The 15,215-nt window shown below is 39.8% G+C and overlaps 1 protein-coding gene and 1 long non-coding RNA gene across 2 annotated transcripts in view; one reads left to right on the top strand and one right to left on the bottom strand.

Annotated features, from left to right (window-relative positions):
* The first annotated feature begins 7,199 nt into the window (after window positions 1–7,199).
* Window positions 7,200–9,410, top strand: LOC134653733 (uncharacterized). Its single transcript, XM_063509128.1, has one exon. The coding sequence runs from the start codon at window positions 7,200–7,202 to the stop codon at window positions 9,408–9,410; it is 2,211 nt and encodes a 736-aa protein (XP_063365198.1).
* Window positions 9,411–13,166: 3,756 nt separating this feature from the next.
* Window positions 13,167–15,215, bottom strand: part of LOC134653534 (uncharacterized) — a 38,230-nt gene continuing 36,181 nt past the window's right edge. Inside the window, exon 2 of the long non-coding RNA XR_010097263.1 lies at window positions 13,167–14,261. This is a non-coding gene — a long non-coding RNA (uncharacterized LOC134653534). The remainder of the gene's footprint in view (window positions 14,262–15,215) is intronic.

Genomic DNA, 15,215 nt, shown 5'->3' on the forward strand with positions numbered 1-15,215 from the left:
AGAGAAGGTCTATGTTTGGATGACGTACAGTGTTCTCCGATTATATAATTTATTACAGTATTTTATTTTATATAAAATTAAAACATGAGTTACAAACAATCAACTATAATTATTGTACTTTAATTCTTGGACAGATGGTAAGTATGTACAGTCGCCATCAGATACATCGGAGCGGCCAAGGTGTTCACAAATATCTTAACGAAGCCTCTTTTATCAATACATTTCAGTGCATGTTCAGGATATTTTCAGCACCTCGGCCGCTCTGATATATCTGATGGTAATCGTACTATCTAATATAAGTGAATACTTTAATAGGTAAAATATCACTCATTCTAGTAACTAGTTTCAAAGTGATCCCTAAACCCCTCAAGTATATTGTCGTACGTCGTCATAGCAATAGCGGTCAAGGCCTGTATACGACCTCCATCCGACACTCATGTTTATTAACTATGTGAGTATATTATTATCTCAAGTCTTTAAGAAAAAACACATCTTTAAGCAAGATATTCACCTGTCTGACTACAAAGGAGGGTTAACATTTTCGAGTAGGTTTTTGTATGAGTTATATGTATAATCCTACAAGGCGTTTCAAATCTTCTAAAAGGTTGGGCGGCAAAATTTAGCCCTGCGCAGCCCATTGCCTTGGGAGCCGACGCCTCTTGGCGTATCGGTGGATGACATACCTACCCCAACACAAACACTCTAAGATAAGCCACCTGCTACACTTAATCTGTATCACCAACATTTCCAACTCACCCCAATATTACGCTTATTGTGTGAAATTTCTTTCGACAACGCAAACGCTTAAGGCTTTTTGCATGCGACGGAAATCAAATACAGTACCTGCAAATACCTGGAAAACGGTCTGACAAAGCATCTGTACCTGACAATGGTAAAATGGGGGTAAAAGCTGAACCGACTGCGAATGTTTACCTGAAATTGGCAGCGCTTTTAAAGCTCAGTAAACTGGGTCAGAGTACGATATTCACTGAGTATGGGGCTGTTCATAAATTACGTCATCTAATTTTGACGATTTTTGACCCCCTAAAATCATCCAAAAATCATGCTTCGAATGATCCCGTTTCCTCCTACGTCATGCTACCATCATCATCCGGTGTTCAAACATAATTTGAAATGAATAGCCCCTATGAATAAAATATAGTTTGAGCAACACTAACTAGTTGAAGTACCTACCTATTTTATTAACTGATCATAATATCAGATAAAGCTTGAACCAAACCATTTTCAACCGAAATAAATTCAAAAAGATTATAATTTATTATCGGTTTTGACCGAGCGAAGCGAAGATTTTCATGTCAGCTTGGGAAAAATGCTTTCATGTGTCTGTCCGGATGTTTTCCTCTACACCACTTAACAGATTCTCGTGTGAGCAGGTGACGAGATGATCATTACATACCTACTTAAAATATTTTGATCGATTCAAAATTTTTTTCTTCAAAAAGACAAGAATATAATACTTTTAAATATTGATAATGATGAAAGTGACAATAAGGCCGTCCTACTGGAGGTTCGCGAGGTTATTAACGCAGTAGAGTCTATGCGGAAAGAGAAGAGTCATGAAATGTATTGGATCCCATAAATTTCACGACTATTCTTTTTCCGCACAGACTCTAAACATGTCACTGACGAAAATGAAAATTTTTAGTCGACACGTCTCTTGTCTTGTCTTGTTGTCTTGACATAAATCCCCGATGTGCTTTTGCTGTAGGCACTTATGAGGATCTATACGAGTCCAGCAAAATTGGATCAAAATTACCTACACGAGTGACCCATTATATTATTAGATGTACTGCGGCACAATTTTTGAGTTAAGTATACTAAAATGATAGTTAGTGCGACCTACTGGAGGACAGCGTTGACCTCCGCGGACCTAGTTTCGAAGTACCGCCATCTTTTATTCACCCCGTTAAACACTTCCCCTGTCGTCAAGATTTCAGTTTTTCGTTCTTCGTAATGTGGACATTATGTACCTAATAACCTAAAGTATTAACACTTTTAACTATGCGTTGGTTGTGGGTAATTTTATTTAATGTTGTACGCTACATTTTTTTATTTTAGAATTTTTCATGTTATTTCTACTCAGAGTCACTAGCTCTCTCAATCCTAATAGGAGAAATAAAGTGTCCAAAGTTTTTTTCCCATTATGTTACTAAATTTGATAGAATTTTTATGACGGTAACGGAATGAAAATAACGAAAATTTAACGAAATTTTGGGATAAATTCAATCTTCCGAAACATTTTCAAATTAATCAAAAAAAATTTTTTTTCGGCAGTAATGCAGTCAGCAGCAATGTCGCGCAGCATTACTGCAGCAGTAATGATGGTGCTAGTCTCAACCGAACAGTATCTTACACTACGAGTATGAGGTAGGGCAAGATAGTTTGATGGAAAATGGGCGTATAAAGGCGGCCTTTTAGTTTACACTCAAAACATGTAGCATAGAGAGCTTCAGTAATTACTCTCTGACAATGCTTCTCTTCAGAAGAAAAGATAAGATAAAACAACACATTTAGCTAAACAATATAAGCCATTTGGACCCAGTCATGTGATTTAGGTTTTTATCGCAATTTTCCAGGCTCTTTTAGGATTAGGCGTTTACCCTCAACCAGCATAGTATGATCTTTCATTACGAATAAATGTCATGGACCTAATAGGTTACCTTAAATTGGCAAATCTTTCGCGTTTACCATAGGTGTTCCGGTCTAGTATGGTCTCTCATTACGTGTAGATAGTTAAGGTCATAAGGGCCACATATATTGGTATTCTAAAAGTTGAGAATATAATGCCTGAAGCCAGTCCCTAGGCGCTAAAGTAATGGGACGTTTTACCCAGAAAATTGAAGGTAGTAAATATTCCAGCTTAGGAAACTTTATTTCATTTGGAACTGATTGCTTTAAGGACAATTTAGTCATTGTACAAGGTACAATTACAACAATGGGTAAGCCTTAAAGTTTTCAGAACTTTAGCACCTTAAACTTTAACAGAAGGCACATATTTCGCGAGTAGGTATTGAATGCGACCGCATCAGAAATTTTATGTTGGGTTTTTTGTTACAATAGGTATTTTTACTAGGTTGCTTAAAAAAGAAGCCTAGCGCGCACGTGACACCTTATTTTTTTTTACATGTATGAAAGTATTGCTTGTACGGAAGTCATTAAATAAGTAGATACGTAGGTAGGTATAGGTACCTATCCATAATTGTGTAACTCAAAGTGAAAAAGAAAATACTTACCATTAAAAAAGCACAGAGGTGCGTGTGATAATTTTTTTTTCAAAACGTCAAGTCACGCTAAACCGTTTGTTGACACATAACTTTAATTAGGGAGTCGACGTTATCCCGCGGGCGAGATGCCACATTGTTGCCGTGCGGGCTTTTTGCGGATTGACTGAAACATTCTGAACTTCCTAACTCGGTCAACTTGAAGGACAAAGTCGGATTTGGAGTATTTTGCGTACTTTTTCTACCACTAGCTTTTTGATAACAGAAGTACCGTAAAATATGCCTACATGGTTCAAAAATTCTAAACTTTCACAGCAGTGGTCTACAGGACGCCTAGCCAACCAGCCAGTCTCGTTGACAATCGTACATCGACAAACGTCAAACGAACAGAAAAAATGTACTGAGGGCCTATGTGAAGCTCTCTGTCGCACTTGTAAATTCGTACGTAAGTGTGACAGGGAGGCAGCACGTCGAACGTAGTTCGCGGTAAGCCGTCTGAACCCCTAGTGTAAACTTCATTCGATAGCGTGACGTGACGTTACGCGTTTACGGTAAGTGTCATTAAGTATGTATTGGGATTTTGAGTTTCCAAAACGTCCCGCTTGGCGCGCTGTTCAAAATCCCACACAAAATGAGACGGCCGTTTTTCCACAAACATTTGCCATTTCGCCTTTTCATACAAACGTAGTGCTCATTTTCCTCTCTGGATATTGATATTATGGAAAATATGTTTACATAATTCGAAGTATATTAACCATAGCTATGTCCGTACGTTTGACTTTTTTAGATTTTTTGATTATGGTAAAAATTAGGAACGAAAAACAGATTTCACACAAATATTTAAATGCTCCTAACTCTTATAATAATTAGGAATTCGAAAAAAATCAAACGTAGGAGCATAGCTGTAGTTGATATGCAAGGAATTGTGTCATAATATTTCCAATAATGTTAATATCCTGAGAGGAAAATGAGGACTACGTTTGTATGAAGAGGCGATTTCGCGCGGGTCCTCTACTTTCGTCTTAATATTTTCTGATACCCAAAGGAAAATTAATCTACCAGATAACTGTATCTACCTAATTTAATGTTAAGCAGAAATGTTTGCTTAATTTTTTTTATCAAAAGTTCAAAACGTATAAAATCCTTGTAAAGCTCAAAGTTTCCCATTCAAATCCGCACGGACCAATTATCTTTTACAATGTTTAATCAACTTGCCTGTTAAAAAAAATCAGATTTCTGAAATTTATATTGTTTTATGAAAATTCCAAATCCTACGTATTACGGTTCAAAAATTCAGCCCTGAAAAGTTCCGATAGACAGGCGTACTCATTAGAGCTTACGGAACCTTAACTTCAATAGAGCATCTAATATTTTTTTAATGTACATCAACATAGCAGGTCCTCTTACCGTAATGATACAATCCAAGTCACTAAAACGCAGGCACTCGCGTTAGGTTTGCGTTATACCGTTAGGTTTGCGTTACGTTAGCAGGTCCGCGCGCGTCGAGCGGGCGAGCGAGGCAGACTGGGCCGCCCCGATGATAACTGCAAAGAGTAGGCAGGCGGGAAATTCGCAGACGCGATGCTATTTACTCGTAGAGTCTGTGCGGAAAGAGAAGAGTCGTGGCTTGTATTGGGCCCCAATTTCGCCCCATACATTCCACGACTCTTCTCTTTCCGCACAGACTCTACCAGTGTTTTAATGAGAAGTTAAGCTTTAATTCCCGGTGACTAATTTACATGGCATGTGTTCGTTTTTTGCATTAACTACCTTGAAATTGTGCCATAGTAGATCAATTCTCCATGAAAAGTTATTGGTCATCAGAGTCATCACAAACAACATAGGTATATTCACAATTTAAATATCCGTCACAAGAATTTAATCCATGTGCTGTACAATACCTTGTTATCAGTTTGTCTAGCAATTTTATTGTTTTAGAAAATCATTCGTATTTAGGAATATCTAACAACTCACAAGTCAATTCGATCGCACACTGACATCAGAATGATATTTGAATCATGTTAAATAGTTATCGGGTGTCTAGTTATAACTGAAAACCGCATGAAAATCCGTTCAAAAGTTTTCGAGTTTATCGCGAACATACATACACACAAACAGATAGACGCAGCGGGGACTTTGTTTTATAAGGTGTAGTGAATTTTACCTCAACTTCTTTGAACACGCCTTCACAACTGAAAAACATTCTTATCTCACCTGCACACTCTGCACACCCTTAATCTATGTCAAGGCTTTAACTCCCATCCCTTTCTCCCCCGCTCACTCACCGCACCCGTCTCTTTCACGCTCACGCTCAAACCAATGACGTATATATGTACGGAATACTCAAGGCACCTGTTTCCTATGTTGTTGCAACAAAGTTGACAGGCGCAAAGCCTGTCCCTTTCATCTGTTGAAGAAGTGACAGTGACAGCCTGATTTTTTCTTTGATTGATCGAGTGGTGGAAATGGAATGATGAGCATAGAAAATGCCGTAATTAAATCCTGTACCTGTATTCGAAGCCTACAAACATAATGAGAGAAGCATTTCCGTTTCCCAATAGTATCAGACATAATTTGACTACATTTTCCGGTATCCCTACCACCCCCTCCACTGCCAGCCTGGCGAGTCAGCCATCTTGGATGGAGCTGCTCGCCCCTTGCCTCATTAGCGTTTTGTTTCCCGACGTGAACGGTCATGGTCCAAGACGTGGCCGTCTTGTCCCAGAGAACAAAGTCTTTTTGAATTTAAACCGTTCATAACGTATAGTATCTTTAAATTTCTTAATTTAATCTTTAGTTCTGTTTAAAAAAAAAAAAAAAAAAAGAGCATTTTTGGCTGAATAACGGTTATTGCCGTTCGATATTTAAAAGTAAAATTTTAACGGTTACATTTCCGGTCTTACGAAATTTTAACATTGTGCTTTTTATTTTAACGTGATTTGCTTGCAGCGACAATGAGTGGTCAAGGTAAGGACCCCGAGAGACATCGATCAAGACAAAGGAATGATTCGGAAAGCTCGAGTTCGTCATCAAGTTCGAGCAGTGATTCGTCTGCAAAGAAAAGGCGTCGTCATAAAAGGCGTAATCATGAGGTGAAAAAACTGGCAAAGGAGGTAAGCGAGTTACGTAAATTGTTTTGCCGTCCTGTTAGCAGCACTCCAAACTACCCGCCAGCCGATAATTTAAATTTTATCGATCATGATGTTAGTGGCGATCTGTATGACGACGTGTTGGCCGATGCTAATGTTGGTAATGATGTCGTTATCGATCAGCAAGTTGCTGGGGTCGCCCCTGCCCAGTCAAAGTTTTCTATAAATTTAGAAACTAGCGTAAAAGCACCCGCGATTCCAAAAACGCCAGATAGTTATCTCGAAGCCTTGCAAAAATTAAATCGATTTACTAACAAAACGTGGACTGATGTGCGTTATCTGGATGTTCAAAAACTGTATACGCATTCCCCCGGTTTTGTGGAGTTAGAAACCAATGAGGAAGTGCTAGCTTATGATACATCTAAATCACTGTCACATACAGAGCGATCGTACGCTGCGCTTACTTTTGCGTTGTTAAAGCAAAAAGAAACGATTGAGAACAATATTCGTGAATTCCTTGACTGGGCACAGGGCTATAGTGAATTGACGTTTGCATCGATCAAAGAAAAACTAGAAGGACTTTTCGATACAGGCGAGTTTCATAAGGTGTCCGTTGATGCCTTACAACTTGTGTGCGGTCACCGAGCTGATATAGTTGAACAGAGAAGGGATATGATATTGCGGGCAGTTCGGGACCCGCTCGACAAGTCCAATTTACGGAAAATTCCACCCACTACTACCAACCTGTTTGATCCGCAACCTTTCGCAGCTGTACTTGAGAAGGCTGGAGGCGTTCGTAAGGTTTTCTGGCCTAAACCAAAGTCATCCGCCAGTGCCCCTGCTGCGCAAGCAGGTAATTGCAGTGGAAATGTGCAACGCCCCGCGCAGGGGTCCTTTGCTACTAATATGCCTGCGCAAGGCTATCAATATCAGAGTAAGAGGCGTGGCCCTCCTCAATACACACCCGCGCAGGGTATGTGCAATCATTATCCCTCGCAGGGACCAGGTCCCAGCAACTGCCAACATTGTCCTGCGCAAGGAACAAACAATGGTGGGGATCAGAGGGCAAATCAACGCCGCGATAACACCACTTATCGACCCCGAAACTGGCGACCTAACAGGAATGGCCGCGAGGCCCGTGGCAATAAGCGGAGCGGATCCCCTGCTTACAGGGATAAATCTAATAAGCGAAGGCGCTTTTGACTCGAGGCCCTTCCAAGCAGGACAGCTACAACGTTATTACAAAAATTGGAAAAATCTACAAGCACCGCTATTCATTTTAAAAATAATTCAGGGTTATCGCATACCCTTTTTATCAAAACCGCCTCTCATAGCACCGCTGCAAAACGAGAACTATGCAACACAGGCATCGCCGGAAATGACTGCGGTGATTCAGGAACTGAAAGATCAGGGCGCCTTGGAGGCAGCCACCACGAGTCCAAGCTTTTTATCCACAATGTTTCTGGTGGAAAAGGGGGATGGCTCCAAGAGGCCCATTTTCAACCTTCGGGCCCTGAATTTCTACGTCCGAACCGAATCGTTCCGCCTGATAAATGTGGTCAAAATACAGGATTTTGTACAGAGCAGGGACTGGCTTGCAAAGATAGACCTGTCTCAAGCATATTTTCATATCCCGATTGTGAAGAGTCATCGGAGGTTCTTGCGACTTGTTTACCAGAACCAGCTGCTGCAGATGACGTGTCTCGCGTTTGGCTTGAGTTCGGCACCAAAAGTTTTCGCTTCAGTAACAAATTGGATCGCTCAAGTACTGAGAGAGCGTGGATTGAGAATCCTGGTTTATTTGGACGATTTTTTAATAGCTCACCAGGATCCACATACTCTCGAGATCCACATAAACATGGCGACGCAATTGCTACAAGAGCTAGGATGGCAGATCAATTGGCAAAAATCCATCTTAAGTCCCAGGACACGCCTAGAGTACTTGGGTATAATATGGGACCCGTGGACAGACGAGAAGAGTCTCCCCGAAAAGAAAGTACTCAAAATCTTGAGTTTCATATCAAAGCTTGTTCACCAACAGGCTGCGAATCTCAAAGAATTGCAATCTTTAGCGGGGATGCTGAACTTTGCAAGCTTCGTAGTAACCAGAGGTCGCCTAAACTTTCGACTTCTACAAAAGAGAGTCAACCAGCTTCTGTGTCAAAACCCGAAGAAGCTGTTTTTGCTCCCCAGCGGAATATTGTCAGAAATGGATTGGTGGAAGGCCAATTGTCGGAACACATCACCTATGCAGATCCCTCCACCAACACATTATTTGACAACCGACGCATCGGAGGTCGCATGGGGAGGAAAATTGAACAATGCGCACTTCTCGGGTCTTTGGACTGCATCCGAGAAGAAATTACACTGCAACCAAAAAGAGCTACTGACTATTCTCAAAATTCTGCATCTAAATCAGTGTCAAGATCTGTACGACGCTTCACTATTAATTCAGAGCGACAACCGGACTGTGGTAGCATATCTGAGAAACGAAGGCGGCACTCGGTCGGACATGCTTATGACCTTAACCTACAGGATATACCAGTTTCTGGATATGTTTCGGATTCAGTTACGTATCTACCATCTTCCAGGAATATACAATGTCGAGGCCGACCACCTTTCAAGGCTGAAGGTGCTCCCCGAGTGGCATCTGCTACCAGAAGCCACGTCACCAATCTTCCGCAAGTGGGGAACGCCTCAAGTCGACCTGTTTGCGTCGCGGACGGCGCATGTTGTAGCGGCGTACTGTTCACTGGATCAGACCGACAATCGGGCGCTATTTTGCGATGCTCTGAGCCTGACGTGGAGCTTCAAACTAGCATGGGTCTTTCCACCCCCATGTTTGATACCCAAAATCCTACACCACCTAAACCAAGCCAAAGGAGTGTTCTTAATGGTAGTCCCCAGATGGGAGAGAGTGTATTGGCGCGCGGATCTGAAGGCTCGGGCCATGGGCCCCCCACATACGATATGGAATCTGAAGAACGTGCTAGTCGATGTCGCCACCGGTCTTCCTCCGCCGAAAGTAGATCAAATGACCCTGGAGGTCTGGAAGTGTGGGGGTGGTCGAGGGACCTAGAAAGCTGGTCTAAAGATCAAAAGTCTTTACTTTTGTCGGGTTGGCGTCCTTCAACTATAAAAACATATTCAGTTGCTTGGAATAGATGGTGCCGCTGGGCCCAAGAAAATAATATCGATTATTCCTCACCTTCTGGGTCACAGCTAGCCCGCTATTTATCGGACTTGTTTCAAAAAGAGGGCCTCGCATACAGTACAATTTTAGTGCATAAGTCAGTGGTGTCGTCGCTATGTAACGTTAATAGCTCGGAAGTACTAAGTTCGCACAAACTTGTTAAGCAAGTTCTGAAAGCTATAGCCCTACAAAAGCCTAAAGATCCAAAACCACCCATATGGGATGTTTCCAATTTAGTGTCCTTTATGGCTTCTAGGCATATCAAATCCGATAGTTTTTTCGATGTGACTAGACAGACGGCCACTCTGTTGTTATTGTGCTCGGGAAGAAGGGTCCATGACCTTACACTCTTATCGATAGACCCCGAACACATGATTGAATCCGAAGACTGCATCACCTTCTGGCCTCGGTTCGGGTCAAAGACTGACTCTGCAGATCATAGACAGTCAGGATGGAAGCTTCTTAGTAACACACAGTGCCCTGCTGTCAACCCAGTTTTTTGGATAAAAAGACTAATAGAACTGTCACAACAGAGACGTCTTGCTTGTAAGAGTCAAAATCTCTTTCTTACTGTAAATAATACTCCGAAGGCCGCTTCACGGACTGTAATAGCCGGTTGGGTAAAGAGTTTATTACGTGACGCCGGCATAAAGGCTACACCAGGGAGTGTTCGTGCGGCAGTAGCCTCCAAGAATTGGATGGAGAATTTTCCTATAGATAAAATTCTAGAACAAGGAAATTGGCGTTCAGGAGACACATTTAGATTGTTTTATCGTCGAGAGATAATGAAATCATCATCGTCACGTGACAAAAATGTTGTTAATTTAAGCAATTTGTTTAATTGTTCATAATCATAACGCTTTATGATTTAAATCCAGGAAATCGTTTATGTGTGATAAGCAATTTGTTGTCAATTTAATTAGAATAATTAAATAATAATAAATGTCCTATTGATTATACAATGGTTTAAGTTTCACCCTACCACTACCTTGAGCTTACAATTTTATGTACCCATTGGTATATAATAATTGTAATGGGTTTCGCAAACCAGTGTACTTCTAGCTAACTTGTCATCACATTAGCGTTTTACCTTCACTGCCAGGCGATAACAAACACGTCTCATTATGTTTGTAGGCTTCGAATACAGGTACAGGATTTAATAAAGGCGTTTTACCTTACAATAAAACGCTTATTAAATACTTACCTTATTCGAAGCCTACAAAATAAGTCCTGCCTGGCGCATACTGAGCCGCAATGAGGCAAGGGGCGAGCAGCTCCATCCAAGATGGCTGACTCGCCAGGCTGGCAGTGGAGGGGGTGGTAGGGATACCGGAAAATGTAGTCAAATTATGTCTGATACTATTGGGAAACGGAAATGCTTCTCTCATTATGTTTGTAGGCTTCGAATAAGGTAAGTATTTAATAAGCGTTTTATTGTAAGGTAAAACGCCTTTATTATTGAGCTACTTCCAATAATAAATAGTAATAAATACGTTGTTTGAGGATTCTATTTGTACTTAATGATTGTTCGTGATAGTTCTTCTAGAAAAACGTACTCGTATTTGCTGTTTTGCGAAAATTACTTGAAAGGGCGGATTGACAACTTCCGATAAGTATTTATAACTTTTTGCAATGTAGTTTTTTTTGTTATTTAATAGGATAGGTATTATATCAAATGAACGCTTATTTTATATACATATTAACTAACTTTACCTAATAGGTTGCCTTATTAAAAAGGTGGTTACCTAGATTTTATATAAAAATCGGTTAATCTTGCATTGTGTTAATGTGAATATTATCTGCCGCCTAAGGGCACTTGCTCCATCCCACTAACCCGGGGTTAACCGGTTAACCCGCTAACCCACTGTCAAATTGTACTGGTTACCATGGAAACAGGTTTAGAGCATTGTTGTTATTTTACCATCATTGTTATTTTACCATTTTCGCTCTTTGACTTTATAATGTCTACTCTATGCCGCAAAGTGAATTTTAGTGCACTCACAGTTGTGTAAAATGCGAGTAATGGGGATGGCTTGCTGAATACATTTTAACGGTTAAAATCAGGGCATGTAAAATAAACTTGGTGAAGGCGTAGTGGTAATTTTCTACTGAATATGCATTGACCAAATTTCTCGACAGTAAGCTCAATAAAGGCTTGTGTTGTGGGTACTAGATAAAGATAATATATATATAGGTAATTAGGTATGGACAGGAAACATTAGTAACTCGGAACAAATAAAATATAATATTAAATTTTAAATTAAATTTGTGACTAACACACAAATTCGAAGCCGGGACCATAAATAACATAAGGGGGACGGTACTAACACGTGAAATTCGTGCTATCATATTTCTACTATTGTTGTTTTTATATAAATAAAAAACAACGGGTTGCACTCAGGGAGTGCCGGCAGAAGTGAAAACTCAATGACTAGTACAAAATGCACTATGTATAATTGAGTTTAACGCCATCTAGCGTTATTTCGCATTACTTGAAACCCCTAAGCACATCACTGTTAGTACTCGAGTTATATTAATACCAGTTAGAGCGAAACTCACTAGATGGCATTTAAATCAATAAAGAAAAACTCAATGATATTACATGTACCTAACCGTTTTTCGATCAGGTCACGTGACCGTAGGATCGTCTTACGCTGTCTCGAGTTTAACATTTTTTTTCCCACCTCAAAATGTGCACAGCGCCGCTAAAGAAGTTTTCACTTCAAAAAAACATTATTTTGTCGAAGAAAATTTTTCTGTTGCGTCACCTGTCCCAACGTAATTTTGCTTAAAACAAACAATACATCAGATCGGGCCAGTAATGTTAGATTACTGGTACAGGAAACGAGGAACGGGGAAATATTTATCCTTATTATTAAAATTAGAACACGTTACACAATGTGGTTTAGCTGTATTGTTTACATTTAAAATACAATGGAATATAAATTAGACTCTTGAATGGATAATTATGTCAGATTATTCTGCTGTATTAAATAAAGGTAACACCATAAATTCGCGATAGATCCGGTTATAAATATGATTCAATATACACTTTCCATGAAAACGATATCAGAATAATGTCAGTTATTTAGGTATCGCGTCTCGCATTGTACGTACGGACAAGTTGGGTTGGAAAACCCGTCAGGAAAATAAGCTATTGAAAAATAAATATAATGGGAAAATATACGAAGAATGGTTAAAAATGTTTTCGGGAAATAAAACTATTATAAACAAAAGTGTTAAGTTAAATGGAAAGATTGCTACTATTATCATCACAAGTATCATCAACCAATCCATCTGCACTGGTGTTTTTCCAGATGACTGGAAATCGGCGATAGTTAGGCCTATACCCAAAACACCTCAACCTACTGACTTAAAGGACCTCAGGCCTATTAGCATTCTGTGTTTCGTGTCGAAAATTCTAGAAAAAGTGGTATGTCGGCAAGTAACAGATTTTTTAGAAGCAAATAACATATTACCAAATAAGCAGTCTGGATTTCGGAAAGGGCGCAGCACAGCCACGGCACTCCTGGACGTGATCGATGACATACTAACAGCGCAGGATAAAGGAGAGGCATCTATCCTAGTCCTCCTAGACTTTTCCCGTGCCTTCGACACTATAAATATTTCACTATTGCTGTCTAAACTTGCTTACTATGGTTTCGACGTCGGAACCATAAAATGGTTTGATAGCTATCTCTCTGGCCGTTCGCAGAAAGTTGGGCTTCGTAATTATTCTGGACTAACAGATTACTCTTTAAATGTATCTGTAAATTGCGGAGTCCCTCAGGGGTCGATTTTGGGTCCCGTTTTGTTTATTTTGTACGTGGCAGACATTGCTAGTTGTATAAAGAACTGTCACTATCACATGTATGCAGATGACCTACAAATTTATAAAACGTTCCATCCTCGGGAGACACAAACTGCTGTGGAGCTGTTGAATCAGGATCTTGATCGTATCGACGTTTGGTCTGGACAGTGTGACTTAGTCCTTAACCCCAACAAGTCAAAGTTTCTAGTGCTTGGCACTAAAGGCCAAGTTGACAAAGTCACCAGGTTTGATATTAATGTTATGCTCGGGAGGGAACGCCTCGAACGAGTCTCTGCAGCCCGTAACCTCGGCCTACTCTTAGACGAGGGCTTGCGTTTTGAACAAAATGTACTCGATGTCGCTAAAAACTGCTACTATAGATTGAAAGTACTATATCAGGTTCGTCAATATCTCAGTGTCGACCTTAGAATAAAATTATGCGACACTTTAATATTATCCAAACTCAACTATGTCGACACTGTGATTAATGGTTGCTTACTGGCGCGTTCGAAGGCACTCCTTCAACGCATCCAGAATGCTTGTGCCCGTTTCTGTTTCCCCATCCCTCCACGTACTCATGTCACCCCTTATCTTAACAGTGGTAAGATGTTGAAAATGGAAGCACGTCGTTCGTTGCATTTTGCGACCCTACTTTTCGGTGTAGTAAAATTCCAACAGCCCCAATACCTTTTTAACAAGTTGTCGTTCTCCTCCCGCCCAATGAGAGATGCCATTCGACTTCTCTGTCCGAGACGCGGCGGTTGCGCAGCGTTTCGTGGCAGTTTTCGCTATTCTGCCACGAAATGCTGGAACAACATACCCCCTCCAATACGTAACTTAAAAACATTACATACTTTTAAACTTAAATTTAAACAATATCTTTTCAGCTTGCAACTGCCGTGTTCTTAGCGTTCCATGCAGCTTAGCTATATAATTTATTGGTAGGTATATTTTACTTACTTCCGGCGTAATACGGTGCATAAAAGATTTTTTTTTTTCTTTTGTTGGTTAAAGCCGTCAATCGTTGCCTTTTCTGTAAACCTATTTACAACTACCAACTCACCTATTTTATATTATAATTCTTTATTTATTCGAGTTCCCTTTTTTATGTATATATGCTCCACTATATTTAATATTATACTAAATACATGCTTTGCCTGACTATATATATTTACATATTCCCAACCCACTCACTTCCATATCAAATTTCACTTTGTTTCTTTTTCTTTGTCTTCATGTATAAGTTTGTAATTTGTGTTAAATATTAATTAGGTACTGAATCACATTTTGACACTGCCTTTACTGTTCTGAGCTATCTTCTTGCCCTGGGCTCCACGGAAGACCAGCGCTATAGCATATATATTATGTTACAGCATATGCTGAGTGGTGTCCATTTGTAGCCTCTATAGCAGCATCAATACTACGATTATTATTGCATGTTAGTTTAAGCTACTAATAGTTTTAACTGTTTAGTGTATAAGATCTTCTTTCTTAAATGTATATGTGTGGTGCTGTATGTAGATGGTTTTTGCAATAAACGTTTTTCTATTCTATTCTATTCTATGCTATCAGAAAAAAAGATTTTGTGAAAAATGTCGCCATAATCCTAGAATTAGACCAAGAAAAGTCTGCAACGATTTTGCACAGGCAGTGCAAGTGTTATTTATACGACATAATTTCATAGAAGTTTGAAATTTAAAATAACACTTGCACTGCGTGTGCTATCAAAATGGTTGCAGACTTTTCTTTGTCTAACTTTATTCGTCTGAACGAGTAATATGTGCATTTTATAGTAAGTACCTACCCATTTACAAATGGGTAGATGATCTAATATTTATATACCTAGGTAGTTCATGAGTTCATGACTTATGAGTGCGGGG

This window comes from Cydia amplana, chromosome 13 (assembly GCF_948474715.1).
Source record: "Cydia amplana chromosome 13, ilCydAmpl1.1, whole genome shotgun sequence".
Taxonomy (NCBI): Eukaryota; Metazoa; Arthropoda; class Insecta; order Lepidoptera; family Tortricidae; genus Cydia; species Cydia amplana.